General features: G+C 41.0%; 1 protein-coding gene across 2 annotated transcripts in view; it reads right to left on the bottom strand.

Moving 5' to 3' along the window:
* Nucleotides 1-247: 247 nt before the first annotated feature.
* Nucleotides 248-14,453, bottom strand: part of KIAA0930 (KIAA0930 ortholog) — a 58,129-nt gene continuing 43,923 nt past the window's right edge. For both annotated transcript variants that reach the window (XM_041398576.1, XM_041398577.1), the window contains exons 7-10: nucleotides 12,204-12,398; nucleotides 9,867-10,029; nucleotides 6,807-6,962; nucleotides 248-5,149 (exon numbers count right to left, since the gene is read on the bottom strand). In XM_041398576.1, coding sequence (XP_041254510.1) covers nucleotides 5,109-5,149; nucleotides 6,807-6,962; nucleotides 9,867-10,029; nucleotides 12,204-12,398 — 555 coding nt within the window. In that variant the 3' untranslated portion in view covers nucleotides 248-5,108. The remainder of the gene's footprint in view (nucleotides 5,150-6,806; nucleotides 6,963-9,866; nucleotides 10,030-12,203; nucleotides 12,399-14,453) is intronic.

Genomic DNA, 14,453 nt, shown 5'->3' with positions numbered 1-14,453 from the left:
CTTCCCCCTTATCCAAGGTCAAGTAGTCAGGGACTGATCACTCAGAAGTTCCATTGCAAAGAAGCTTTGCTCCAAGTGCAATCAGAACGAAGAGCAATGAGGCCACTCTGCCACATGAGCATCCATCTGGCAATGCCTATGCGAGTTCCACCACTGGTGCCTGCCACCAGGAAGGAACACAAATCCAAACTCCAACAGTTTGTGCACCAGGCACAGTAGAGAGAAAACACCACTAACAGAGTTCATGGTCGTTAAAGAGGTCTGTTTATTTGCTGCAGGGTCCAACACTTTCTTCATTGCTGCCATAAGCACAGTCTACTTTATTTTTGGTGCACAACATTCTCCTTGCTCTTTGTTCAAATGGCTCAGTACAGTGCCTGCACAATTTTCAACCCATCACCTTTTAAGCAACACCAATGATCGATGAGGCAAATAAAAACCAAATCATGCAACATGTGTTAGGCTGATAAAATTAGGCTGAGAATATTTATATATTTACATAGAGAACATTCAACATTGGAACCTGCTTGCAGACTTGTGTTACCTTGACCAAGTATCCAAACAGCTACATTCTGGTGTAAAATACTCTTTTGTTTAAGGTTTTGTGTAAAAGCTACTTACTTCACAATTTCTTTAACTGGATAACCGTACCTATTTTTGACACAGAATTTCTACACACCAGCACCACACACTTGCAGTCATACCTTGCAGAATGTGTAAGGCATTTGCAGACATCTGGTTGCTGTGACCACAGGAAATCCAATTTCCAGAGCTTTCAGCCATGACCTTTGGAAACCATGAGAGTCTTTCAAATACAAAGAGTGAATTCATATGAGAGACACTGTTCATCCAAGACCTATAAACTTGTCATTTCTTGACGCTGCTACATACAACACAGATAGAATTTAAGACTAATAAATTATTTTCCTAAATAAAAATTTGTTCTTAAACCCCACTGAGTAACAACAGGGCTTAGGCACTTCTGAGGATTTTATCTTACATCTGTCTTTAATATGGAAGCTTCAGACTATAAAATACAGGACAAGAAATCATCTTGAAAAGGAACAATGAGTGACTGGCAAGAAACAGGTCAATAGTCTAAGAGTGTAGTCTATTTCCCTGGATTCCACATCCATACACAATTGCAGTGATCAGATGGGATTCTGTTCATGAGGGTCTGCTGGAAGAAATCCATCTGCAGAGCCAAGGACTTCACTGTCTAAATAATGAACATACTTTGGGAAAAACATATTACTATGAAAAGCTACCTGTGCAAACAATTCTCTTTTCTGGAAAGCACACCATGCCCAGAAATAGAAAACTATAAAAATAGTAACAGCAATCCAGAGCCCAACATGCCCAAGCCTTGTAAACAATGAAGACCAGGAGAATAAAAAGAGAAGGAACAGGGACCAACATGAACTGCATTAGCCAAGACAGCTGAAAGACTCATAGAGTTTCTAAAAGCATCTTCTTTTAAAAGGAGATTTGGAATCTGCCCTGTCCTGGCAGACAAGAGAACATAATTTCACATACATAGTGGTCTCTAAGGCAGAGCAATAATCTGCTAGCACAGAGCAATTGATTTAAGAGCTTTCTTAAAAAAAAAAAAATACAAACAACAACAAAACAAACAACAATCAAAAAAACCCCCCAACTAACCAACCAAAACAAAACAAAAAATCCCAAGCTTTTTATACTGGTTAAATCAATAGCAGTAAAAACTTGTTATGGGTGAAAAGATTCACATCCTTGTATTTGACATCAATATACAACATCTATGAAGAGCTCAAATGGTAAAGCCTTCATTTCCAGAAGGAATGAATGGGCAGAAGGATGGAAGGAGTTAACTGAGCAATGAGGTATGGTGGAATTCCAAGAAGAAAACCAGCTGTTCTACAAAGCTTCCCAACTTCATTAACTGAGCTGCATCTTCAAACATCAGCATAACTAATGAAACACACTGTGCTCCAAGCATTAGACAATGACAGCCAAACAGCCTTCATGGCACTGCAGGACATGCCAGCTCCATCTGCAGCAATTCAATGGCAATGGGCTGAATCCAGTTTACTGCCTAGGAGCTACAGAATTAAACCCCCTCCAAATTAATGGGGTGAGAGGTTCTTCCTAACATTCACTTTTCTTTTTTGATGTAGTGCAATAGCATGCTAAGGGTCCAGCTGTGCCATCCTGACCCAAACAAAACTTTCTGATCAAATTCCCTATCAATCTGTCCACACAAGGACAGATTTCAGGGTTTGTTTAAAAGCAGAACAAAATGTGGAATTTGATAACAAAAAGTGGGAACTACTGGCTATACACAAAAAGTCCAAGACAGTTGTTTAAAGAAGGAATAACTGAGAATCTGGAACATCTTTGCTTCCAAAAAGCACTATTGACATTCAGTAGACTTTTTGACCTCTATTTTCCATGGATGTCCATGAGGGCATACTTGTAGTCCTTTCCTACTAGAAAAGGTGAGTTGTCAATGTACCTATAGCATATCCCACTAGCAAGATACAAGGAATAAATTCACTTTTTTTAGGACATTACAGCCCTTCAAACACTAGACATCAAAATCCAACCACATACACATAACAAAGCAGATGATACCTCCTGAAACACAGATGTAGGATCTAAACTGTACCTTCCATAGCACTGCTTTTAAACTAATGCACTAGCTTAGAATCATTCCTCATTTGCTTTGAAATCTTACACAGCAAGATTTTCTCAGTCTTTCAAATCACACAAAGTTAAACCACCTAAACATAATACACAACACCAAGGGAGCATTACAAATTCTCATCCACTGAAGTGTTCAGGCACCTACAACTGAGGGTCCTATCTGGATACACTTCCTTTTTACATCATTCTTCTGGCTGCCTGACTGAAAGGTATCAATTGTCATGATTTGTACAAATGTGAACCCTCTCTCCCTTCCCTCTGTAATGAACATTTGAAGGAAAACCAAGCACTGATTTGCCCATCCCAGCAGTATAAAGCACAGAGTAAGGAGCACATTCAGAGGCTTGTTTTCTAGCTGAGAAGTGGTTTAATCCTCAGCATGGGCAAAGAGAGAATATTTGTACTGACTGATGCCAGGCACTACCTGTAGGGATCTCAGGTACCCACCCAGGCTGCCTGGCAAGCTCCTTGAGAGGGCACTTCAGCTGCTGTGTGAGGACTTCACCTCTCCCTGGGCTCAGGGAGAAAGCCTGGGGCAACCAGGTTAGATGGTGACAACACCCTCACATCCACACAGACCACAGGCAACATTCCAAGGTTGCAGCATGAAAAGTGGGTGTGCTGGTAGTGACAAAGGGAACATTTTTCTAACGTTTTCTTGCAACACATTTGAAGCCAACTGAAAACCTGTCAGCTGTCCCTGTCATACACTCATGCTGCCAGTGTAAGAAAGGCCACCACGCTGTGCTAAGGTGACAGCTTCCAGGCCTGGCCTCAAATACAGACAGACCTCCTTACCATGCTTGGAGTCATCAGGTTGGGCTGCAGGGCAAATTTGGTCTGCCTTTATGCTGAAGTGGAGCTATTTCCACGGAATCTAGCCTGAGGAAAAAAAAGCAAAGTCCTAAGTAAGGTCCTAGTAAGTCCTATTTGAGAGGTTAAGTCATTAGATGCTACTGTGAGAGTAACAACAAAGCACTTCGGAAAGACCAGGTATGAGGGAGACAAAGGTCCAGGCTCAGAGCACGTGCCACAGCATCAGGTTTAGGTGCTCAGAGTCTGAAAAGTGACAAAAATGGCATCTTCTCTCTCCCTTTGTGCATGCACTGGAGTCTCACGTGCCCCAAGGGACACGCCGCCCCTCCCACTGCTGTGGGGTCCTAAGTAGACCCAAGTATGTGCTGGCTCTCATCCAAATAGTCAGCCAGAGCACAGTAACCTTAGCAGTCAATCATTTTGTTTTCAAATGTCAAGGACAGCAGTTTTGCTGTTTAGAGAGAGCTGGACTTCATGTGTAAACATAAGGCTGTTTTCCTGAGAGCTCCTGACACACCATTTTCTGACCTGCCACTATGCAATTTTTAGTCACTTTTCAGAACAGAATTATGTTTCCATCTTTTGTATTTCAAGAAAACTCTCTGTGCTTCACCATGTAACAATCAAAGATGGAAAATCTGGGCAGGCTGCCTGATCATAAAGCAGCTCCCATGCCCTCCTTGCCTACAAAGGGTACCTCAAGGATGACTGCAAACTCCCAAATCCAGTGCATGCAGGAGGATGGGTTCCTGGTAAGGTTTTAGGCCTTTGGAGACCAATTATAGTCTCCCATTTTTTCACTTTAGACTTAAACTGGTATTGACTCAACTGAGAGGAAGATAAGCAGCATTAGTACTGGAGATGGACCTCAGCTTTACTATAGCAGCACATTTTAGCCTTCTTTTGACTGGCTCATTTTCTTAGCCAGTTCTTGAGGATGAAAATGTTGCTGTTCTTTGGTAGATACGGTAATCTGTCAGCAGAGTTCACCTGTCCTAACACTGACACATGAAAAATGGGAACATTTTCAGCCTCTTTTAAGCTCTGACCTGACCTGCTGCACATACCAAAACAGCAATGTATCTTTCTCCTTTTCTTCCTTTAGCAGGAAGCTGCTCTCTCCCTGCTCTGATCCACACACACACACACACAGGCACACACGCTCACAAATGGCTGATCAGACGAGGAGAGGGTATGACCACAGTCTATGGAGGGATGTCCAACAGCACATCATTATGAAATTCTTAGAATGTTTCTCCCAAAGAGTATAAAGTTTAGCACATTCTGTACATATTGTTGGCTTCTTAGTTATAAAGTAAACACAGTAGCAAACTGTCCATAAAGTGTTGACTCAGTTTAAACGCAGCCCCTTCTTATTTTGTCTTGCTAAAAGTCCTCTTCCAGTCAGAAACACTCCAGTCGTGTGGGCATTCGGTGTGTGACAGCAGAGGAAGGAAGAAAGAGGCACTTTTGATCGGCTGGTATTCCTGGACTTCCCTTTCTCCTGCGGAGGTCTATGTTCCTGACACTAGATGGTAGTGTTAGCACGGAGAACCGCTGTGGATAGGCACTTGGCAACAAGGCTCCAAGGCAGTGCCCACTCTCTGCTATGTCATCAGGATTGGTTTCTGCCGAACTTCCAGGATATCTGGGCATGGGAGAGAAACAAAGAGACACAGCCAACTTAAGAGGCTCCTGAGAGCAGCCACGGTACCAGGAAGCATGAAGAACTGGAGACGTAAACGTGGACTGTGGCACAGCCCACCAGGAATCTAAAACATGACAAGTACACGGCTTTGCCTGTTAAAATCTGAGTTAACCAGGATGCAACTGGGAGGAGCTGAAAGATGACAAACTGCTAATATATCCCATAATGTGGAGAGGAGAGCTATCCGCTATAATTTATACTGGGATGGAGCAAAATAGGTTAGACAGGGAATGGTAATATTTTCCAGGGAAACAAGTGTAAGTGCCATTAACAAGAGATGCCAAGGGGTTTCCCATTCTTGAAGGGACAAATCCCCAGGTCCATTAGGGAGATTTCTCTGGATACAAATAATATAACTCTTTCCTTCATGCTATAGCCCAAAGCCTACATTTCTGCACTATTTTTTCAAAAAGCTGCCATAAAAAAACACAATCTCTTTAGCTCCTTAATTCCATATTGTCCAAGTGGGACAGAATATGAACCTTAAAACTCCTGCTGTAATAATGGACATCTTTCTAAATATACACAGTAAAACCAATATGGCAGGGCACTGTGCAGAAACATCTGGAAACTGGGCTGATGTTCTTTTCTAGGCTACACAAAGAACATGGGAAAAGGGAGCACACAATTAAAAGGCTGATCAAATGCCACTGCACAAAGATAACATGAGCAAAAAATGATCCCCAGCTCCAGATGGCTCCAGCCACACCTGTAAAGAATTAAACACAGTGGAGGGAGTCCAGTGAAGGGCCACAGAGATGACTAAGGAACTGGATCATCTGACATATGAGGAGAAGGTGACAGAAGTGTGATTATCCAACAAGGACAGAAGGGTCACAGTGAAATCTTATCAATAAACTCAAGACATTTTAAAAAGTACTCTAATCACTGTCACTGGGATTTTAGTATCTTAGTACAGGTTTCCTAACCACTCAAGAGAAATGAGCACCTTTCCCACTTCACCCTACCCCACATGTAATGTTCCTGCTACCTGCAAAGTTGCCACTGGCACAAATACATTGATTACAAAAAGGCCTTGGAAGCAGGACCTACACAACATGTCAAGCTAAAACAAATGTGAGTAGGGAAAAACTGCAGATGAAAATTCTGCCTTACAGTTCAGAAATGTCATGCCCTATTTCTATGTATCTCAATATATACCGTAATTCCTGAAACCATATGTTCAACAAATTAAGTCTCAGAAAGGATGTTCAAGCTCAAAGCCAGTACTGGAGCATGGAAGCACTTGTTCCACCCTCTTGAGCAGATATTAAATGCCAGCAGAAACAATACATCTTCTGTGAATTCCAAAACGTCCGTGGTGAGAGAGTGAGTAAGCTTGGTAACTCCAGCTAACTTGTTGTAAGACTATCAACACAATGATCACAAGGAATAATTATGTATTTTGTTGAAACATTGTTCAAAATCCATCCTTAATTACAAATGACTGATTTTTTTTACTGGAATCTGTAATTTCCTCTAAATTGAAATCAATTCGTCTTTACAACAGCATTACAGAGAAACATTTGTTCCTCTCTCTTAACAGCAGAGGAACAAGTATTTGGGAAGGCTGTGCACAATGGGTGTCAAAATTCACCTGTTAAAATTCGATGCAATGGCAAAGTGATGTATGTTAAGTGTGCATAGAGTAGAAAGTTTTCATCTGTTCTGTTCAGCTTCAGCCACGAGCCGACCAGCGAGCGTCCTGTTCCAGACAGGGAGCGCGAGCGGAGATTTGTCGCGTTGTGCAGATCTGTAAAGGCAGGAAGAGACAGCAAGCCTCAAGGGATTGTACTTCACTGCAACACTTCTGAAACTCAAAAAAAAGAGGAAAGCCTCCTATTCATTGTTTAGAGACAAATCACATGCAGGACACTGTCATAACTGCTTTTTAAAAACCAGGCAGACCTTGCCTAGCACAGAGTTCACCATTTACACTGAAGCTAATAAATGCTAGCAGCAACATAACAAAACAACAGACAGACAGGAGAGGGCTTGTGTTACCACACTGCACCAGCAGAACACTAACTCAGCCTTCCCTCATACACAAAATCATAGACTAGCCCTAAAATTAAGTACTTACTCATGCAGAAATTCACCTGGGTAACAAGATAGAAATTGTTTCTTTTGAAGAAATGTCACTACAGGACACGAAAAAACATGACATGAACACGCTGTCATTCTCAAGGTAACAAGAGGCAATTTACTTTCTGACTCCAACATTTATAGATTTCCAAAAGTGACAGTGGATTGGAAGGTGAAAGTGCCACCTCTCCAGTGACACTGGACAACAGTCCATCAAATTTCTCCTCCATAAAAGAATGCAAAACAATAAGTTATTTCCAGGAAGTGCGTGAGAAAGTGTGTTACAAGAATGTAAACATCAGAAGGCTTAGAAAATCTTAAAAAATCAGGGTGACATTGCAAAGTGCCATCTAGCAGACATGGAGAGTTTCAACACTAATACCTCAGTTTCCTGCACACCTAGGACCCTTCAGCTGAGCCACTGTTCTCAGAATTAGTTGAGATGTCTCCAAACAACTTTTAAAACAAAAAGATACTGAGTCCCCTGTAGGCCAGAGGAGTTTTTCATAGTTGCAGGTCTTTCCCACAGCCACGTGCTGCATTTTTGGAGTGTTTCTTAAATATTTGCTCTATTTCCCTGTAAAATTCAGCCCTGTCCCACAGGGCTAAAATCAGATGTTGAAGTCAACAGATAGATTCTGAACCAGAGTGATCCAAGCTTTGGGACTGAAAGCAGATCATGATCCAAAGAGGAAAACATGTGGTGGCAGCTGCTCTAGAAAGATGTATAACAACGTGGGAGGAAAAAAACTGTGAGAATCTTTCCCTCCTGCCCTACACATGTGTGTAGCCAAGCTGTCTATTACCTCTTCCCATGCATGACCACTATGCCAGGAGCTCTGTGCTGATCAGGGCAGAAGGATCTGACTCTGGAAGCTGCAATAAGCACAGTGCTCCTGGTGTATCATGCTTGAACACAGCAAAGCCACTGAAGTGGGCCCTGATGGGGTGTTCCTGTTCACCACAGGTCTGTCTGCACTGGAGCAATCACTGGCTGTACCAAGGACACTGCTGATCTTTACACAGTCCACATCTTTTCCTCCACCCACAAAGCCAAGATGCACCCAAATCTCTGCTCTTATCTCTGCATCTTCTGCATCTGCATCTGGCTTTTTCATGTCAAAATAAGAGTTTCACCACTGCAGCCCCTGAGGAGCACTGGTAGGACACTCACGTTTCTGAAATTTATAAAAAAATAGTAATTTAGTTGCTATTCCTTGTAGCAAATTAATTTTTGAATAAATTAAGCTTCCCAGCATAAGCTGTTAAAATATTACTCTTTTAATTTTTCAGATGAGGAACAATAATGTCAAAACTCTTAGAAACCATTTCTTGGTATTTTACATGAATGCTATAAAATATCTGAAAAACCTAGATTTGTTTACTTCCATAAATATATTAGAAGGAAAAGAATATTAAAATAAAAAGAATGTCCACCATTATCATTAAATACTCTAGGATCAGACCCTGCAAGACAACCCTGACCAGGCACTGCACAACCATGAGGGCTGCCAGAAAAACACCTTAAACTCTGTTCTATCCTGGGCAACCTCCAAAATAAAGACACCAGAAACAGGACTACATGTGGGGAAAGCTGCCCTTCTCCCCACACTACCCTGTGCCTAGTAAAATATACTAAAAAACAGCTAATTTGAAATAACATATGTTCTGATTAAGCAAATTAGGGAAAAAGAGAAGAGCAAAGGTTTTTATTGATAAATTAAATTAGCTGAATTAGCTACCATCAGTTTCAGCTGCCACAGAATTTGCATTGGATGTTGTCACTTCAGTTTGTTTTTTAATGTGCAATTCTTTATTAGTTAAGGTGGTCCAGTGCTGCTGATAGGCAATTTCTTCACTACTTCAAACAGAACTTGTAATCTGGAAATTACCTTTGGGTTTATCTGTTAGAATGCTAACAGACAGATTTGTTGACTGAATTGTTTTTAAACATATGGAAAGCAATTTGGACATGGACATTTTTGAGTTTCCTGCCTCATGAGACTGTGATGTGATTTGATTTATAGACTATATTCTGAGTCAGGCTCCACCTTGCCAGTTGTTTTCTGCTGAATAACTAGGATTTAAAGGAAGAGTTCCACAAGGCATTAAACTATTATGCAGACAAACTCATTATGTTTTCTTTATAAAGTTCAGAACTGATTCAAAGCCAGCTGAACTAAATGCCTTTTCACCAGCTTTAACCAACTCTGGGTCAAATCAGAATTCAAAGAACGTGTTCCTGAGAGCATACCCAACCCCACCACACCTGGAGAAGTGCCCCCAGAGGCTGTGGCATCTGGGAAAGGGGAGGATTTCAGCTGCTCCAGTCTCTCTCAAATGGATCCACATAAAAGAAATAAGTTTTAATGTATTCAGGAGTTGTGGGCTCCAGCCCTCAAAGAGATGCTTAAGCCTATGAAAAAACTCATTTTCAGAGAGGCACTGGCTGTATGTGGAGTTCATGTTTTTCCACCTTACAAAGCTTGTTGAAAACCCTGCACTGGCATCCCTTTCCACAGCTCTGTACCCTCTCCAGACAAGTCTGTGTAGCTGTCAATACTTCTCTCACCTCCACCATCATCATCCCTGAAGAACTCCTCACTGTCATTTGCTGAGTGGGACTTTTTCATCTCAGCAATTCGATTTCGGGGCACTTTTCTCTTGAGGGATGGGGAGAAGAAGGATGGGCGGTTGTTACGCTCTGGGGTTGGCGGTGTGCTGAAAGAAGTCACCTGAAAGGGAAATAAAAGAAATGCTGGAGAAAGTCTTGGTTTTCCCTCCATGTGCCACAAGGCAATCACATGTGTAAAAATCAGAATGATGACTGGTATCCAGCTCCACTTTATCAAAGTGGCTAGAGAATTTAAACTGAACAATCACCTCAAGATGCTCATCGAGGGGAAAATATTTTGATATATCACAACCCTCAACTATTACATGAATAAAAATTGAAAACCTCTCTCCTCAGATGATCACTTTTAACAAGGATCTACAGTCATAACGGCACAAAATTAGTAATGTAGACACCAAGAATGCCAATCTTATTTTTGCATGTTGAAATGCAGAAGACTTAATAAGAATGTACTGTATTGTACACACTCAAAATGTGCATCTTCATTTCTTTGGCACACACAAGGCAGCAGTTTTCCTACTGGGAAGACTGTCCCATGGGATCCTTGTGGAGGGTCAATGTCCTTGGGGAGCAGGGTCACAAATTCCTAAGCCCAGCACAGAGGCAGAAGTTAAGTCCATGTTCTCATTTATGTGTGTTGTGTTTCAATACTGGAAGGAGAAAGTGAAGCTGCAGTGCTTCAGAAGTTTTGGTTGGTCCAAGTGGTGACAGGGATGGAACTGTCTGTGGTGAAACTCAAGTTAGGGCAAAACTATGGTGACATTCTTCCTTCAGAGCAGCAGTTACCATTGAGTAAATTACAATAAAAGCCAAGTACATCTGTTTTGGAGAGAACTGAAACATAGTGCTGATGTACTGGCTTTGATGATTTTAATAGTTTTAAAATGAAAATATTTTAATAGTTTCATTTAAAAGGGAAGAAAATAGGAATAACTACTTTGCTAATGGATGTGAGTAATTTTGATCTTGTCCTTCTTTCTTTACACAGTCAATTTAACAATCTCATAACCTCCCTCAGCTGGCAAATGACTCTGCTCATATCTGTCCAAAGAAACAGAGGGAGGTGACATGGAATGATGAGGGCAGCCAAACCAGGTTGAGTGCAGAAACACAGCTCACTCCATGTTGTACCTCTAATGCTAAATTCACTAATTTAGCATTTCACTAATGCTAAAAAAAAAACAAAAGAAGGGCACTGTAACACCCAAATGATCATCTTCCCAGCACATTTCATTTCTAATTTGTGCTTGTCTCTGTATTTAATTTGGGAGTCATTTCATATCACACTGTGGGGGGAACCAGAAACAGACATATCAGCGTTAAAACCATTAGCAAAAAGCAGCAGTAACACATTATCAAATCTAATTTTACATTTTCCAGCTGACACTGAAAGCCTTGGAGATGAAAAATCCTGTTGCTCCTCCAGGCCTGATTTCTTCTGGCTATGTTTCTGAGGTAGAGAGCAGGAACATCCAGTTAATGAGCTCTGTGCTGGTAGCTCATGTTGCCTTTTATGAAGTCAGAAACAAAAACCACACTGCCTGCATGGAGACCACTAGAAGCTGTTCTGCAGACCTTTAAATGATACAGGTTAGCTGCACTACACAGAAAACCATGCTAGACTCCATCAGGTACTGACCCAACCCAGGTCTGTGCAATTATTTTGAAGACATGTTGCCTAATCCCCATTAACCAGCTAAAATGTCTCAATGGAAGATAAGGCTCAGGAGTGAATAAAGGCCAAATTAGCATCTGTGCTCTGATTCTGTTGGCATTTTACTGCACTTGCATTAAAATTAAGCACATGTATGAATATGATGCTGCATCTGGATCCATGACCTTTGCTTTAGCATTATACAGGCTTTATGCTGGCAGAATTCCTCAGTGGCACAACCTAAAAGCACCACTTCCTATGAGGTTTATCAACCTATATACTACACAAATTCCACCTTTTTAGGTAAATCCCACTTTGCACAGAAGTGGAATTGACTTTTTTTTCTAGATAATAGGCAGAATCACTGGTTTCCCTGGCATCAAGATGGCTGTTGTTTCAACAAAACACTCCTCCAGAAGCATGAATCATCCAGCCATCTCTGTATTCAGCATTTGCTCAGAGGAAACTGCACTAAAGAATCCATTTCACATACTGAGCACAACCAAATTACACACAGGCAAACCTCAGTGCAGAACCTCGATGGGAGTTAACCCCAGCTCCTGTCTTTGGAACAAAGCATGTTCATGCTTCACCTTAAGAAGTATTTGTCTGCTACTTACTCTCTCATGCACTGGGGAGTCTGGATTTGAGTCTTCTTCTGTCCCATATGGTGAAGTGTCACCAGTGGAAACTCTGCTCACTGCCATCTCTGCATGTCCTTTTCCCTGTGGTCCTTTCATTCGGACAAACTCCATGTTGTTGTATTTATAAAAGCCAAAAGACATTCTCTGAGCCATCTTAGCTGCAACACTCACCTACAATGCATGAAGACAGGAGAGAAAAACATGTAATAACAGCTCTATGACTTGAAAATAACATCCTCTGAAAGTAGTTATCTCAGAAAAAGTCAAAACCATAGTGAATAATAATTCCTAAGAAACATTTTAAACCACAGTCTGAAGTGATCTCCAAAAAGAAAGTAATTTTACAGAGACAAAAACAAGTTCTGAGAAGAAACAACTCCTTCAGCCACCCAGAAGGCAGAGTTAGCAGTGGCACAATGAGAGAAAACTGAAGGTTTTTATTCAGGTCCACACACTGTGGCACACAAGAGCAGAGGCAGTGCTCAACCCAATGCAGCCTGTGCTGGGACGCTCATTTGAGTCCAAAAAGCAATAGACATACACACAAGATTCCTCAACCCACCAAAGCACACCCCACAACTGGGTCACTACTTTATCCAAGTAACTTCTGACATTTTTATGTTCCCACTGTCAAGGCCAAAAAAAAAGGAACCAGCCCCATGCACCAGAAGTAACCTGCACTGCATGGCTCACCAAGACACCCTGACAGCTTTAAATCCCCTCAACAGACACAGGGGCTCAATTTCCAGTCAGCACAACTGAACTGAAAATTGGACTGAGAACTGAAAAAGGGAACAGACCAATATGAAAACAGTCAAGGTTTTGCTAAGTGAAAATGATGCCTTCAATTTTCAGCTTTTATCCATAAGGTTAAGTGATTTATTGCAATTTTCATTAGTTTATGAAAAGGCCAAGATGCTCATCAGCTTGTATTGTAGTGAGAATTACAGAATCTGAGAACAATTTACATCAGAAACAACCTTTAAGATCATTAAGTCCAACCAATCCAAACACTGCCAAGCCCACCACTAAATCATGTCCTTAAGTGTCACATCTACACATTTGTTAAATATCTCAGGGGCCGAGGACTCCCCCACTTCCCTGGGCAGCCTGTTCCAGTGTTTGACAACTCTTCCAGTAAAGGAATATTTCCTAGTATTCAATTTAAACCTTCCCTGAAATAACTGATGTCAAATAATGTTCAAAATATAGAGATTACCTTTTTTTTTTACAGAACAGGAGTAAAATTTCAAGTTTTGCCTCTGGCCATGATGAAATATTTGAAGAGTTAACACTTTTACTTCATCTAACAAAATAATGTCAAGTAGCTGTGTGGTCAGTCAGGACATTCCTAGGCTATGAGGTGACTTTACCACATCAAATCTTATCTTTCCACTGCAGGGCTTTCTTTTTATGTTGTCTTCAGTGATTCTGCATTCTCACTTATTAAAATAACCCAGCTGCTGATGGTGAAAGGTCACAAGATGATGGTGGGAGAGAAACAACTTTTGTTTCATGCTCTCTCAGAAACCTGCTGGAAGAGTGTAATGGCTAACATTTAAAACAGGGAGATGGGAAGTTATTCAGGAACTCTCCTGACAAGAGTAGAAACAAAAAGAAATTTAGAGACACAGTAGATCATGTGAGAATTTATTTTGTTTCTAAAAATCTCTCAGGATTGTCTTCATACTAAACCATTTGAGAAGTTTATTGACTCCTGATTTCAGCACTAAGTACTGAGTTTGAAGGTGAAAGTGCTGGCATTTCATGTCTCTACAGAAAGCAAAGAAAGCTTCTCCCAGTGGCAGTGACACTACAGTAGAAACAAAAAGAAATTTAGAGACACAGTAGATCATGTGAGAATTTATTTTGTTTCTAAAAATCTCTCAGGATTGTCTTCATACTAAACCATTTGAGAAGTTTATTGACTCCTGATTTCAGCACTAAGTACTGAGTTTGAAGGTGAAAGTGCTGGTATTTCATGTCTCTACAGAGAGCAAAGAAAGCTTCTCTCAGTGGCAGTGACACTACAGGGTTTTTTGAATATAGCCAAGTGCAAAATACAGTGAAAAAAAACCCACTTCATCATAAGGTAGTTACCAGAGTTTAAAATCTGCCATGAAATCATAGTTCTATGAACACAGAAATATCTATGACTTTTCAAGAAAAATGAAGGGGCTCCAAGAACTCTTGTTCAGGTCCATTCCCACGTCACACTCTTGACTA

Source organism: Onychostruthus taczanowskii, unplaced genomic scaffold, assembly GCF_017590055.1.
Source record: "Onychostruthus taczanowskii isolate IOZ18803 unplaced genomic scaffold, ASM1759005v1 scaffold15, whole genome shotgun sequence".
Lineage (NCBI taxonomy): Eukaryota > Metazoa > Chordata > Aves > Passeriformes > Passeridae > Onychostruthus > Onychostruthus taczanowskii.
The sequence above is the reverse complement of the archived record's forward strand: the minus strand, read 5'-3'. Positions and strand labels throughout refer to the sequence as shown.